Source organism: Myotis nattereri, assembly GCF_964212035.1.
Source record: "Myotis nattereri genome assembly, chromosome: 9".
Classification (NCBI taxonomy): domain Eukaryota; kingdom Metazoa; phylum Chordata; class Mammalia; order Chiroptera; family Vespertilionidae; genus Myotis; species Myotis nattereri.
This window is the reverse complement of record NC_138084.1, coordinates 40746093-40761598: the sequence shown is the minus strand read 5'-3', so window position 1 is coordinate 40761598 and position 15506 is coordinate 40746093. Positions and strand designations below refer to the sequence as shown.

General features: G+C 35.2%; 1 protein-coding gene across 1 annotated transcript; it reads right to left on the bottom strand.

The window, feature by feature from the left end:
- Positions 1–3700: 3700 nt before the first annotated feature.
- Positions 3701–4672, bottom strand: LOC308524055 (olfactory receptor 52Z1P-like; the record flags this gene model as incomplete). Its single annotated transcript, XM_081098208.1, has 1 exon — positions 3701–4672. One exon carries the CDS (start codon positions 4670–4672, stop codon positions 3701–3703), a length of 972 nt encoding a protein of 323 aa, XP_080954334.1.
- Between the last annotated feature and the right edge of the window lie 10834 nt (positions 4673–15506).

Below are 15506 nucleotides of genomic sequence, written 5' to 3'. Positions count from 1 at the left end.
AAAAATGAGTTCAAGTGTCACCTCTGACACGTGTGTCATAGGCTCGCCATCACTGGACTAGGTAGTGCCTCTAAATCTGTCTCTGGGGAAAAGCTACAGTTCAAATACTGAGATAATATATCCTTTGGATCTCTGAGTTTCAAAGTCTGATGACAAATTATCAGTCTCTCCCTCATATAAAGGACTCTTCTCACTTCATTTTAAAAACAATTTTATTTTTAGAGCCAAAGAGGAAAGGAGAGAAAGAGAGAGAGAGGAGAGAGAGAGAGAGAGAGAGAGAGAGAGAGAGAGAGAGAGAGATTGATTTATTGTTCCATTTGCTTATGCATTCATTGGTTGATTCTTGTATGTGTGCCCTGATTGGGGATCAAACCAGAAACTTTGGAATATGGGGACTATGCTCTACCTAACTGAGCTACCTGGCCTGGGTTCTTCTCACTTTATTTAGCCAACTCACAGCACCCTTATTTTAAAAGTATATATTCTATCTGAAAGAGGATGTCAGTTGTCCTAAGCCCCTTCAGAACTCCTCATTTCCATTCTGTGTGGCATTCTGTCTCCCTTAGTCATTGTTAACTAGCTGAAGATTTAATAGTCAAGGAGCAGTAGGACAAAAAAAGCCTCCTTCAAAAATTTCTGGGCCAGAGCTCAGTGATACTGCATTTGGCAGCTAAGCATAGACAGTGATCTTCTAACTCTGTTCAGCATCTACAAATTCCTGGCGCCTCAACCTGAAGATTTCTTTAAAATTAAGCCTGTAAATTTAATCATATTTTGTTCCTCTATCATACATTCTGAATTTGAAATTGGCATTTCTTAGTTTCCCATTGCCAAGTGGGAGCATAAAAATGTCTCTAGGACACTTAATTGTGAATTCTGTTATCATGCTCTAATCTATTGATTCATTCCTTGAATAATTTGCCCTTGAATCAGAAACTTCTTCTTTTTTTAATATATTTTTATTGTTTTCAAGAGGAAGGGAAAGGGAGAGAGAGACAGAAATACCAATGATGAGAGGGAATTATTGATTGGCTGCCTCCTGCACATGCCAACTGGGAATCCAGCCCGCAACCTGGACATGTGCCCTGACCTGGAATCGAACAGTGACCTGCTGGTTCCTAGGACAATGCTCAACTACTGAGCCATGCCTGCTGGGCCAGAAACTTCTTACCTGCTGCAACTTCTATCAACATTTTATGCGACTTCAGTATCTAGGATGGTGACCCATTCCAATAATTTTTCTGAGGATTATTGGAAGCAGGCCTAGGTTGTTTGGTGGACTGGGTTCTTTAATGTATTTATTCAGAAAAATTATCATCATTATCAAAACAAAAAAATACATAATAAGTAAATATTGAATACATCATATGATATATTTCATTTAATTATCAAACCAATGAGGAGGGCACTAAAATAAATCCATTTTACCAGTTCATAACCAAAATACAGTGTCCCCAAAAATGTATACACACACTTTGAATAATTATAAAAGCAGTGTTTATTAAAATATATTTCATTTTCAAAATTGAGCTCTCCACTGTTAAAGTGTGTATACATATTTCTGAGACACCCTGCAGTTAACACAGAATGCCAATTTCATACAGTTAGTGTGTGACAGACAAACCAGAATTTCTAATATCAAAGTTTTTCAACCCCTAAAATATACTTTCTTGTTGAAATAAAAATGAATAGAATACATATTTAGGCCAAGGTAATTATTCAGTACTCCAAGGGTCAAGGAAATAACCTTTTAATTTCTTACACTGAATGTTGAAAATGCGGATATTGTTACCTGCATCAATTAGTATTATTGTGATGAGTAAGTATAGCACTGAATATAAATTTTACAGCAAAATATCTAAAGTATTGTAGAAAAATATACCTACTTTGAATTTTAAAAAATGTGGGGGTGAAATCCAAATATTTTGAAGATAAATCAAGTGATTATTTAGCCTAATACCACTAGGCACAGATCACTTGTATTTTCTGTCTTCTTTCCCTTCCCAAAAATGAAAGCTATATAGGAAAGCCTATTCACAGCTTTCTTTTTTTAAAGAGGGGCACATGCGCATGTGCGTGTGTGTGTGTGTGTGTGTGTGTTATAAATAAACAGATTAAACATCTAACCTTCAAAAGCTTACAAATATTCAAGAGAACACCTCAAAGTTGTTTGTTTGTTTTTCATTCTCATTCTCATGGCGTTGTGCTAGGCCTTAAGAAGGAAAGATTATAAAAATATTTTCTACATATGAACAATTAATGTACAGTCTAGAGATAAATTCATAGATATTACATTTGACCTGATTAAAGTCATTTTTATGCAAGATTCTGTGTAAATATCCTATTTAATTTTCCATTACCTTTTATTTTTGTGTCCTGGGTATAAAACTTTCTAATCCTTTAGTCCTCTAGTGAACTAACTATTAATATCAAGATGCTCCTTGATGATTTGGGTCTAAAATACGCAATATGTAGAAAAAAAAAGTCTTAGCTTTTAAGTTACTTATGTGGTTGTAGGTGGGATAATTAAATGTTGGATACTAATTGTTTATTTCAGTACTACCCATTAATTCAAAAGATACATATCATATTGTATGTCTATCACATACATTATACTTTATGAGTGATAAATCAACACTAGTATCTAATTTTAGAGCTCACATTTTAACTTAATAAATGGGTACAGAAAAAATAACTAAAATATGGTGGCCTTATTCTCTTGGTCCAAATATCAGCTGATTGTAGCAAGAGTGTTTCTATTTCCATGTCTATTAAAAATTTCAACTGTCTACTAAAAAGCTGAGCAACTCACCACTCTCACTACCCAGCTTTGCACACACAAAAATAAGTCTGGGTTTAAACTTGAAATTTCTCTTTTGTTAGTTATCTTTTTTATTCTTAAAAATAAAATGCATGATAATGGATTCCTGGGAGAGTTGAACATTGTTAATTTATGTTTCACTTACATTTTTTATTAAATTTAGTGGGGCAACATGGGTTAATAAGATTATATATGTTTCTTTATTTCATTATTTTTTAGTGGCCTAAATGAATTTATCATCGGAGCTCTTGATTGCTTTTATTTTTTACTTTATGTTTATTGTTGACACTAGTATAGATGTTCCCGTATAGGTTTCAAGTGTATAATTCTGTTATTCATCAGCTGTATGTTGCATTGTTTGCCCATCACCCAAAGTCAAATCTTCTTCCATCATCATATATTTGACCTCCTTTATCCTTTACTACTCCCCAAACCCCCCTTTCCTCTGGTAACCACCATACTATTGTCTGTGTCTATGAGTTTTGTTTGTTTTTCTTGTTTGTTTATTTTTAGCTTTCAGTTTTATACCCCACATATGAGTGAAACCATATGGTTCTTAACTTGTTCTGCCTGACTTATTTCACTTAGCATGATATTCTTAAGACCCATCCATGTGGTAGAAAATGGCAGTATTTCATCTTTTTATGGCAAGTAGTGCTGCATTGCACATATGTACCACATCTTTATCCAATCATCTGCCATAGAACACTTTGGTGTTTTCATGTCTTGGCTACCATGAATAATGCTGCAATGAACATTGTGGTGCATATATTTTTGGGAATGAAAGTTTCCAAACTTTGAGGGAGGGTAGATGCACAGGAGAGGGATTGCCTGGTATTATGACAATTCTATCCTTACCTTTTTAATGTATTCTTTATTTTAACAACATGTGCTGATGGGGGAGAAACGCAAAAGTACTCGCTCTTGAATCTGTTTTGTCTTCACCCCATAAATAATGGGGTTGAGCATAGGGGGCACCACTACATAGAGGTTAGCTATTAGAATGTGGATGTGGTGAGGGATGATTTTACCCCCAAAGCGATGGACAAAAAATGAAAAGAATGCTGGAGCATAGAACATAAGTATGACACAAATGTGGGAACCACATGTACTAAGAGCCTTACATCTGGCAGCCCAAGAAGGTATCCGAAACACTGTGAGAAGGATCATTGTGTAGGACACAATGATAAACACTACATCCAGTCCTGTAGAGAGTAGAGCCACAGTCAGACCATAAATTATGTTGACATTGATGTTGTCACATGCCAATCTAGCAATACCCATGTGCTCACAGTAGGAATGGGAAATGGTGTTTCTCCCACAATATGTAAGTCGGTATACCAGGAAAATAAATGGAAAGCATATGATAAAGCTCCTGATCACAGCTGATATGCCAATCTTCCTAATAACCGAGGAGGTTAGGATTGTGGTGTATCTCAGTGGGTAACAGATGGCCACATAGCGGTCAAATGCCATGGCCAGGAGAATAGCAGATTCTGCCACAAAGATGAAATGTATGAAGAACATCTGAGATACACAGCTACCAAAGGATATATCCATGGAACGGAACCAGAAGATTGCCAGCATCTTGTGAGCTGTTGCTGTGGAGAGCAGGACATCTGCTAAGGCCAGCATGGAGAGGAAGAGATACATGGGCTCATGGAGATTGCACTCAGTCATGATTAAGAAGATTAGAAAAGTATTGCCTACAACAGCCACAATGTACGTAGAACAGATAGGGATGGAGATCCAGGTGTGCGAATCTTCCAGTCCTGGGATTCCAATCAGGACATACCACATATCCTGGGGATCGGTATGATTGTAAAAGGAAGGCACCATCTGCGGCTGCATATTCCAGGCCTAGTACCTTTACTGAAAGACCATGGGGCTGACTGAGGATTCAGGAGCACAGCTTTTGGCTGAATGATATCTGATCAAATGGTTTTCCCCCCTAATATATTCTTCTCTGTGAAAGAATAAGGAGATGGATTAACTAGCCTAAAAGTGCACTCTGACTCCTTGGAAGAGTTAAATATATCCTGGAAAAAAAAGTTAACATTTCATAAGTTCTTAATATGTTATAGTACTTTATGTATATTAACTTATTAAATTTTTTAAAAATATATTTTATTGATTATTTACAGAGAGGAAGGGAAAGGGATAGAGGGTTAGAAAGATTGAAAGTTAGAAAGGGATGAGAGAGAAAGATTGATCAGCTGCCTCCTGCACACCCCCCCACTGGGGATGTGCCTTCAACCAAGGTACATGCCCTTGACTGGAATCGAACCTGGGACCCTTCAGTCCGCAGGCCGACGCTCTATCCACTGAGCCAAACCAGCTAGGGCTAAATTTTCATGATAGACTGTTAAAAAGACTTTTACAGTAATCCATGACATGGATACTGTTATTATTTCTATAAATGAAAACAGAAAACATCCTTTAGACCTTCAGCCTTTTGCCGGTCCCACTGGATTCAAAGTCAGGCAGGATAAATTTGAAAGCTCTGATCTGAATGACCACTCAATACTTGCTATAAAAATAAAACTAGATATAAACATGTCATTGAATTTTTCATTGATCGCATCCCTGAGTAAACAGACAGATGTGAAATTGAATTATACTGCTGATGGAAGAGGAAAAGAATAGGTGTTGACAAAATAGATTTCAAGAAATATGGCACATATCCCCTTTTCAACATTGATTGATTTGATGCTAAGCCCTGTGCTAGGCATTGAGGACACAGGTGAATTAATTGATCCTTATCTGCCAATTAATACATCTCTTAAAATTGTAGGGCTGACATTAAAAACTATATTTTTAATGTCAAATTGAGTTGGGTTCTTAAGTGAATATGCTTAGCATGTGGTGAAGGAAAATCATTTTAAACCACTTGGGTCACTGATTGAAAATCAGACAATATACTTTGTACTTCCAAAGACCACCACAGCAGCAAATCACTTAATGCTTTCACATTATAAAGCAGGAGTCTATAGTTCTTCAATAAAAGAAAGGGGAGGTAATTTATTGATTACTATTTGTATAAGTTCCCAAAGAATGTAGACATAAGTAAGGGAGATGTTGGGTGAAAAGTCAGGCTAGGAGATACAACATTAGGATAAGCTGTATAAGTGTGTTTGTGTACATATAGACATAGATATAAACCAAGGTGTAGACATAGGTACAAAATAAATGGATGACAAGTGGCTTCCATCCTCCCCCAGGCTCACTTCTCAAATAAAAGTTAGCTGAATATCTTATTCTTTAAGGCTGTACATAGGCTTCAGAATGACTGCCTCTTTATCTCTTGATTTTACTGCAATCCAGTGTATTAACCATTGTATAGTATAGTTTTACTACCTTTACTTTTATTTTTATTAGGTCTTCAATATTGTAATCCCTTTTTTTATATGCTTGAAAAGTTTGGCCTCTTTTTTTTGTTATAAGTTAGAATATATAGTACTCAAATGGTCATCCAATTATTCTTTTATATAAGTTGCAGTGTAATTCTTTTAAAATAATAAAATATGTTGATATACATAAATATATGAATCTACTTTAATTACATAAATTAACTGTATAACCATTTAACATATAGCTATGATTAATTGTTTGAAAATTTTAATGGGCTTTTGATGCTTCAGGGAGTGAGAGAAAAGATAATTTTGAGTACACCTATACAGATCTATGACAGAGCCATATATGTGAGTGTAGTGCAGTTGTGAAGGTGGGGCTTTTAGTGAGAGAGGTTTCATAAGGACATTAGGTTAGATGGGCTAGGAGGGGTCAATGGGGGGAAAAAGGGGATATGTGTAATATCTTCAACAATAAAAAGTTAAAAAAAATTTTGGGGAGATAAGAGTCTAAGCAATAGAAAGAAATACAGAAAAGTAGATAGGAGGGAGGAAAATAAATTTTGCAAGTGTTCTTCCAACTCTACTGGTGATCTGGGATACCCGTGATCTGTTTTGTTTTGTTAGGTTTTAGCAATATCACTTGTGGTTACTTAGCTTATAGGTCTGGGGCCCCTTGTAACATTATTTTATAATATTACTAATGAAATATTCTGACTGAATCTTTAATAAATGCACAGAGAACTGTGTGGTAATACAAATAGTGTGCTTCTAGGGCCACATAGAATTGAATTTTAATTCTGGCTAAGTCATATTCTGGCTGCATGTCCATTTAAAAATTGCTTAATTTGTGATTCAGTTTTTATTTGTAAAATACCTAAAAACAAGCACCAATTACAAATCTGCATCAACGCTTAAGTTAGTATTTAAGGATGTTCACTACATAAACCAGATATGATTCTATTGCCAACAACATATGAAATTAGGGCACTAGCAAAATTACCATCATTAAGACTAAAAATTTCATTTTCTGGACTTTAGGCTTATGAGCCAGTATACAGAGACTGAACTGGTTTAGGATATCCACAAAAGCCATGGCTTATTTTCCCATAATGAGCACATGATACCAATTGAAAATTTTTACCCCAAAACTATAATTTTACTTTTATAAGGTACAGGAAGTTTAACATACTGATAATGGACAGTTGGGCTTAGAATAGAGTATTCTTGCTCTATCACCAATGTAACATCTTTGTTATATAGAAAAGGGAGTTAAATATCTGAATTTCAGCTTTTTCTAGCCCAGTACCTGATGTATAATGAATATTCAGTAAATTCTATGAAAAAAAATCATGCCTATATGTATGTATATGTATATATGTGTCCCAAAAATGTATATACATTTTAACAGCTGATAGCTGTTAAGTGAAAATGAAGTGTATTTTTAATAAACACTACTTTGTAATTATATTTATAGTATATGTACATTTTTTAGGACACCTGTATATATACTTTATCTTTAACTACTAAACTTGTTAAATAACTGAGCCTTGTTTTTAACTACTGGAATATAAGTTCAATGTATACAAAGACTGCATTCAGATCTGCATGTCAAAGAAAAATGACCATTACATTAACATATTCTAAATGAAAAATACGTGTATTTGTGCTCTTTGCAGAGGTCCCATTTAATAAAAGAGCACAAAGAGATACTATAATTGCAGGTCAAGTTCAGAGTTAAAGTCATGTCCAATGCATCTTAGGTCAGGGTTAAAGAAACTGCAAGATGATTCAGATCCAGAAAGAATAAGCAGCTTTTACAGTTTCCTGATTTTTTTCCCCTGGTGTCTTTAACTATATGTCTTCACTAAGCATAACTCAGTTTACTTACCTTTAGTTTCTAGGATCCTGACAGTTGAGTGGAGAAAAAAATGAAAAGCAAGATTTTCACAACACAAATCGGAATCTGGAACTCTCTATTTATACCTTCTTTTAGGCATCTCTCAGGAGCAGCATCTTCAGTCCCCGGAGGATGCATTTTATTCCTCTTCTAGAAAAGAGATGGCCTCAAGCTGGTTCTGGTACATAGTCCTCAGGGAGAAGCACCCTTGCTTTCTCATCTACAATTTATTCAGTTGCTCCTCTGGAGAGCATCCTCAGACACTTAAATTAACACATGCAACTAAATTCCAAGTTTCCTTTACATGTCAGAGACTCGTGCTACTGCAGTACATGGACACATTGGCAAATACAAGCTTTCAGTGCCACCTGTGGAAGAATTGTATGCTCTTAGAAGGCTCCTAAAACTGCATTCTGTCATCTTATGTACTTTAAAATGTTTAGGCTGCTGAGCTTGGTCACATAGTCAGCATCAGAGGGGTTCAGAAATTCTACCAGCTACTATAAAGATCCTTTTCATCCTTTGAAACACATTTTAAAAGTTTTAATGTGGGTTACAGTTGGAGGAAAAAGGAGATAGATACAAGTTCCACTATACTAATGGGATTTAAAAAGATATATAGATATATATATATATATATATATATATATATATATATATATATAATCTGGTACAACAACATTTTTGTCTCTTCAGTGATTAATGTTGTTGTACTCTTCTGTTTTCTGTAGAGTGAATTAAAAGGATCAATGATGAGTACAAATAAAATAAAATAAAATAAAATAAAAAATAAAACTGACTCCATGCAAATGAAAGAGATTTGTGGAAAAAGGAATGCTTCTCATTAACTTCTTTCAAATGGAGCCTCCCAAATAACCCTGATGTGCTCGTATTTAACAAAGACTTCCTGAAAGCTGCTTTCACCTATATTAGCATAGATTTCCTATAAATGTAATGACTGACCATCAGCTGACCTCAATTGGATGATCAATATCAGACAAATGGCCAAATCGGCCAGTCAGTTACCTAGACATGTTTGTAATTACTGGCTGAGAGAAGCTATATGTTATTACTCAAGTGTGAATATTGTCTAGAAAGAGAGCCACAAAATGTCCCCTACATTTCAAATGCTTTATATCCAAAGATATTGAAACTAAAAATGATGGTTTATTGAATAGCTTCTCCCAGTGGTTTTGGATATAAAAAAGGACAAATACTTATTTTCCCACCTATCCTTGGAAAAGAAATTAAGGGAATCAAAGCATAGTAGAGGAAAAGAGACTGAGGAAGAAGAGTGAGAAATTAGGTGACAATAGAAATTGGTCTCTATATCTGATTTCCTGATGGTGACCAGAACAAAGAATGGGAGGCACAGGCTGAGGCCGTCGGCTCTCCTTATTTTGTTACTTTCCAATCTGGGGACTCTGCAGCCGTGGTTATCTCATCTCTGAAGATTTTTGTTTGTTTTTGTTTTTTATCAAAAGGGTTTGTAGATAATGATTTCAGATACATATTTTCTTCTGGATATAGTTATGTTTCTTGATAAATAAGTTTGGGTAGATAATATTTTAAATACCAGAGGGCTGTAAATTATTACTAGTTTAAAGCCCATTTCCAATAATATCCTATACAGATAGATTAATTATTGCTTAAGACCTTCCATACATTTAGTCTCTCTTATAGAGATGTCTCTGGACCATTATCTGAAATACTTGGGTCACATTTTTAGGAAAGTAATTTTCTAGATTTTAGAAAAGTTACATGGTCATATTCTTGATATTAGGTAACAATATTATTGGGGTATTGATGAGTCCCTCATAGACAAATAGATTGATATTATTTCAACAAACATAGAATATTTAACTATGCAAATACCCTCACAACAGTTTATGTACGGTTTTGTCATTGCTTTAGGTCAGCTTGTGCAGCCAAAAGCTTCAGATTTCAAAGTTCCACGGATTCCAAAAGATTGAATAAGGGATTGTAACTCTGTGACTAAAATAATGGTAGAAATTTCATGGGCCTTGGTTTTCTTTTCTGTAAATTGAGGATGATGGAGTGGTTGGGGTTTTTCCGTTAAATATGCTTTAATATTTAAGTTTCTCTAAGATGACCTTCCATAGCTGTTTTACAGGCAAGAGAGATTCCTGAATGCTAGTACATCAGCCAAAAAGTGAGAGAGAGAAAGCCTAATGAAAGCCTTCACCTCACCATACATAGGACCTAAATAAGAAGAGACTAGAAAGGGATCCCCTGTGCTCCACCTCTTCATTCCTGCCTGCCTCCCTCCCTCTCCCTGAACCCCTGACCAACAATTGACCTTTACACTCTTTTTATGATTTTGCCTTTTCTAAAATGTTACATAGGTAAAATCTTGTAAACATATGTAGCCATCTCAGGATGTCTCCTTTCACTTAGCAACATGCACTCAAGGTTCTTCCATGTCTTTTCACAGCTTGATAGCTCAGTCTATAAACAAAGAATATTATATTGTATGAATGCACCACAATTTGTTTATCCAATCATTTCAGTTGCTTCAAATTTTTGCAATTATACATAAAGCTTCTATAAACATTCATGTGCATGTCTTTGTGTGGACCTAAGTTTTCAACTCATTTGGGTAAAATATCTAGGAGTGCAACAGCTGGATCACATAAGGCTAAGTTTAGTTGTTTTTTTTTTAATATTTTATTGATTTTTTTTACAGAGAGGAAGGGAGAGGAATAGAGAGTTAGAAACATCGATGAGAGAGAAAGATCGATCAGCTGCCTCCTGCACACCTCCCACTGGGGATGTGCCCGCAACTAAGGTTCATGCCCTTGACCAGAACCGAACCCTTCAGTCGGCAGGTCAACGCTCCATCCACTGAGCCAAACCAGTTAGGGCCTAAGTTTAGTTTTGTAATAAACTGTAAAACTCTTCTCCAAAGTGTCTATACCATTTTGCATTTCCACCACCAATAAATGAGTGTCCTTATTGTTCTACATCCTCCCCAGCATTTGTTGTCAGTGTTTTGAATTTTAGCCATTCTAATGGGTGTGTAGTAATATTTCATGACTGTTTTAGTTTGCATTTTCCTACTAACAAATGATATTGAACATATTTTCATATGATTATTGCCATTTGCATATCATCTTTGGTGATGTGTCCAGATCTTTTGATCACATTTCAACTTAGTTGTTTATTTTCTTATAGTTGAGTTTTAAGAGCTCTTTGTATATTTTGAATAAAAGTCCTTTATCAGATAAGTATTTTGCAAATATTTTATGCCAGCCTATAGTTTGTCTTTTTATTCTCTTAACTTACTATGAAATCATATATATATGATTTCATATATCATATATATATTTTATATATATTTTATATATTTATATATATTTTATTTATAAATATATAAATATATTTATATATATTTATATATATTTTTATATATTTTTTTCATATATCATATATATATTTCATATATCATATATATATATTCTGGATACTTGGTGGATATTGTCAACTTTTACTGTGTCTACTGTTCTAGAAAAACTCTTATAGAATTTTCAAATTCCTAATTTTAACCAATTTCTCTTTTATTTTTATCTTCCCTATATTTCTAGAACTTCTATTAATGAGTTTTTGGTGTTCTTGGATTGACCTTATATACTTTATTTCTGAAGTTCCCATATTTAATATTAAATTATTTTGTTCTGCATTCTTAAATATATCTCCTGAAACTTCTATTAATTTTTATTTCATCTCTCATATTGCTTAATTTCCAATAATCTTAGTGTTATCTAATTGTTTCTTATTAATAATACTCTATTCCTATATCAAGGATGTAATATGACTATTTCATTAAGAGTATTATTTATGGACTTGTCTTCATTTTTAAGTTTTATTTTCTGCTCTAAATAAAATTTTCTGCACTCAGTTAATTTTTAAAATTTTTTTTGGATATGTTATTTTTGTATTGGTATATTTAATCACAGCCCTGGTAATCCTTTGCTGTCCCTCCCTATTTTGTGGTGAAGGACCAAGAATTTAGTAGGGATTTCTATGAACTTGGTGGGATTTGTTATCTTGTCAGTCTCTTTGTAGGTTGCTGAGAAAGGAGCCTCCCCAATACCCAAATGCCAGTATCTGTTTGTCTTTTCTTTTGAGACAGTTTTTACTGAAAATAATCCCAAAACTCTTTAATTGTGGAATATCAGTCTGATTAGTATTTTAGGAGATAAATAGGATAGTGTTTTCCATGAACTTCAGCATTCAATATGTATTATTTTACATAATTCCTCTATTTAATATAATATATAACACCTTAGTCCTTGTATTCTTTGTACCTAATTCCATAAATATGAATCATATTTATCTCATTTATTATTATTTTTTGCCAGACTGAAAAAGAAGTGGGTATCTGGATACTTTTGTTAGGAAATCTCACACTGACGTTCACCTTTTCTACCAATGCTCAGTCACACACTGAGTTTTTCCAGGGTTGTTCTATGCAGATCGTTTTTCTTCTCATTAGTATTCCCTCCTGTAAATACCTGGAATTCATATTTACCTATCTTGTTTTGTCTTTTGAGAATACTATGTAAGATTTCTATCTCTATAAAATTTGTTTTAATAAACACCACTACCATTTCCTCTCAGTGTATCTGCATGTACAACTACAAGTTTATTGGATTATAATAAGTAGCAGAAATAAAACTTTTCAATCTTCCAAGTTTACATGTAAATTGACACTTTAATATTCCTTAAATTTGTATTGTATTACTAAATTAAGCACAGAAATGTGCATAAATAAGGATACAGATTGATGAATTGGCACACAATCAACAAAAGCTTATGAGCAACACTCTGAACAAGAAAGAGAACACCACCAGCATCCCAAAACTAGCATAGATTCCGATTCAGTAGGGCTGGACTGGAGCTTGAGATTCTGCATTTCTTTTTTTTTTTTTTTAATATATTTTATTAAATTTTTACAGAAAGGAAGGGAGAGGGATAGAGAGTTTGAAACGTCGATCAGCTGTCTCCTGCACACCCCCTACTGGGGATGTGCCCGCAACCAAGGTACATGCCTTTGACCAGAATCGAACCTGGAACCCTTCAGTCAGCAGGTCAACGCTCTATCCACTGAGCCAACCCGATTATGGCAAGAGATGCTGCATTTCTTTAAGCTACTGATGTGCTGAGGGTACAGAACCAAAAATCACACTTTTAGTAGAAGAGCTTTAGGACACCAGTTGCCACTGCAAAGGAGTTCTTGACTGGGTTGTTTTGTTTGTTTGTTTGTTTTCAATTTCCAATGGAGTTGTTCTAGAAAATGGATGTATTTTGGTCTCTATTTATTACTCTAGCACAATGGTTGGCAAACTGCGGCTCGCGAGCCACATGCGGCTCTTTGGCCCCTTGAGTGTGGCTCTTCCCAGGCCTTAGGAGTATCCTAATAAGTTAATAACAATGTACCTACCTATATAGTTTATGTTTAAAATATTTGACTCTCAAAAGAAATTTCAGTCGTTGTACTGTTGATATTTGGCTCTGTTGACTAATGAGTTTGCCGACCACAGCTCTAGCAGATTCTCCTCTTTTCAAATAGTGGTCACAAATATCCTGGGGAACAAACACACAGCCTCAGGTATAAAATCTTCTGAGTCTAAATTTTGATAGACCTAGGAAAATTAGTCAGTATAGTGTACCATGAGCATCTCCATGTGGATTTATTATGAGCAAATTATTTTTTAAAAAAAATATATTTTATTAATTTTTTACAGAGAGAGGAAGGTAGAGAGATAGAGAGTTAGAAACAACGATGAGAGAGAAACATCGATCAGCTGCCTCCTGCACATCTCCTACTGGGGATGTGCCCGCAACCCAGGTACATGCCCTTGACCGGAATCAAACCCAGGACCCTTCAGTCAACAGGCCGACGCTCTATCCACTGAGCCAAACTGGTTTCGGCTGAGCAGATTATTTTTACTATAAGCTTGTTTCTTCACTTCCAAGAATCACTGATCTTTCCCATGCTGGCCCTTAGCTTTTGATGTGGGGGTAAAATCCAATGGAGGCTAGACTTGCTGATTTCCTGCATCCTACTGTCACCTCACCCCAGCCTATATTCTTTTGAAGGAAAATATAGGGGGCAACCTGGGGGGCGGGGGTAGCAATCTGAATCTGTGCCAGTAACCAGTATCCTAATACACATTATTGTTAGCCTATAATTAAGTCACTGCCCCTTCCTTAGGCAATAATCTGTTTTCCTAAATACTCCCAATTTACAAGAGCCACAAATGAAGAATTTAACAGCTTAGCCAGAGGAGAGGGAGGTCACCGGCACCACCCAGGCCAGGACTTTAGCTATAATCTTACTTCCCATTCTAACTAACTTAAGTAGGACTGCAAAAGCCCACCACAAAAGCCCAGAAGTTAGGAAACAATTTTAAGAATATATATAAAGAGTAATCTCATTGTATAAGGGGGTTCAGGCTTTGGATCTTCAAATACCCTGAGCCAGCAGCGCTTTGAATAAAGGTTTCTTTTTTTCCCCGCTGAATCTCCGAGTACTCATTGTGTATTTTCTGGTCACCTGGTAAATTCTGCAACACTTTGGCATTCTCCTTATTTGTTCTGACTTTATTTAAAGGAGCAGTGCACAATGGCATGACAGTTTGCCTATAACAAAACCAAAAGGAGGAGAATGTGTATTTCCCGAAACTCGCTGTGTTCCTTTAGTAGTGTTTCCCACTCAAGCTGGACTGTAGCCTTTCAGGTCTCATAATGAAGTCTGGTCAACGCCTACAAGGTTACTGTTTCTCACCGGCTCTCCAGGCCACTACTTTGACAACAGTGTCAGGACTTAATTCATGAATGAACGGTTTCCTATTTCATAAAACTGGCTTTCTGGAATCTATGGAAGAATGTTTCTGCCTCGTTTCTCAAAAGACTGCAAAGTGCTAGATGGTGCTTTTAACACCTGTGATACGTCTATCTATTCTCACTGTCAGGACCTGAGTGGATGACTCTGAAATGGTATTTCCTCCCTAGGAAGAAGTGTAGTTATTTTACCAGTTAGCTCCCCATGATAGAAGCTTCCAGAAAACAATTAAAAATGAAAACTTTATAAACCTCTTCCTTTCTGTGTAAAACCTAGTAATCATAGGAAATTTACTTTCATCAGCTTTTGTTACTCATCTTCCTTCCTATGGCTGACCTCCTTCCATTTTGTCATGAATTTTAAACATTCTGAAGTACTTCATAAATCTCATCATCATACTAAAACTATATAGTTCTAAATTAAACTATGATTTCTGAGAATACACCAGATATCTTCATGCCTATTTTTCACAGCCATTATTTCCAACTATGTTGGTTTTATAAATTGCCATAATCTAAGGTACAGACACTCATAGTGTAAAATTCCCAGATGAACCCTCATACTCAC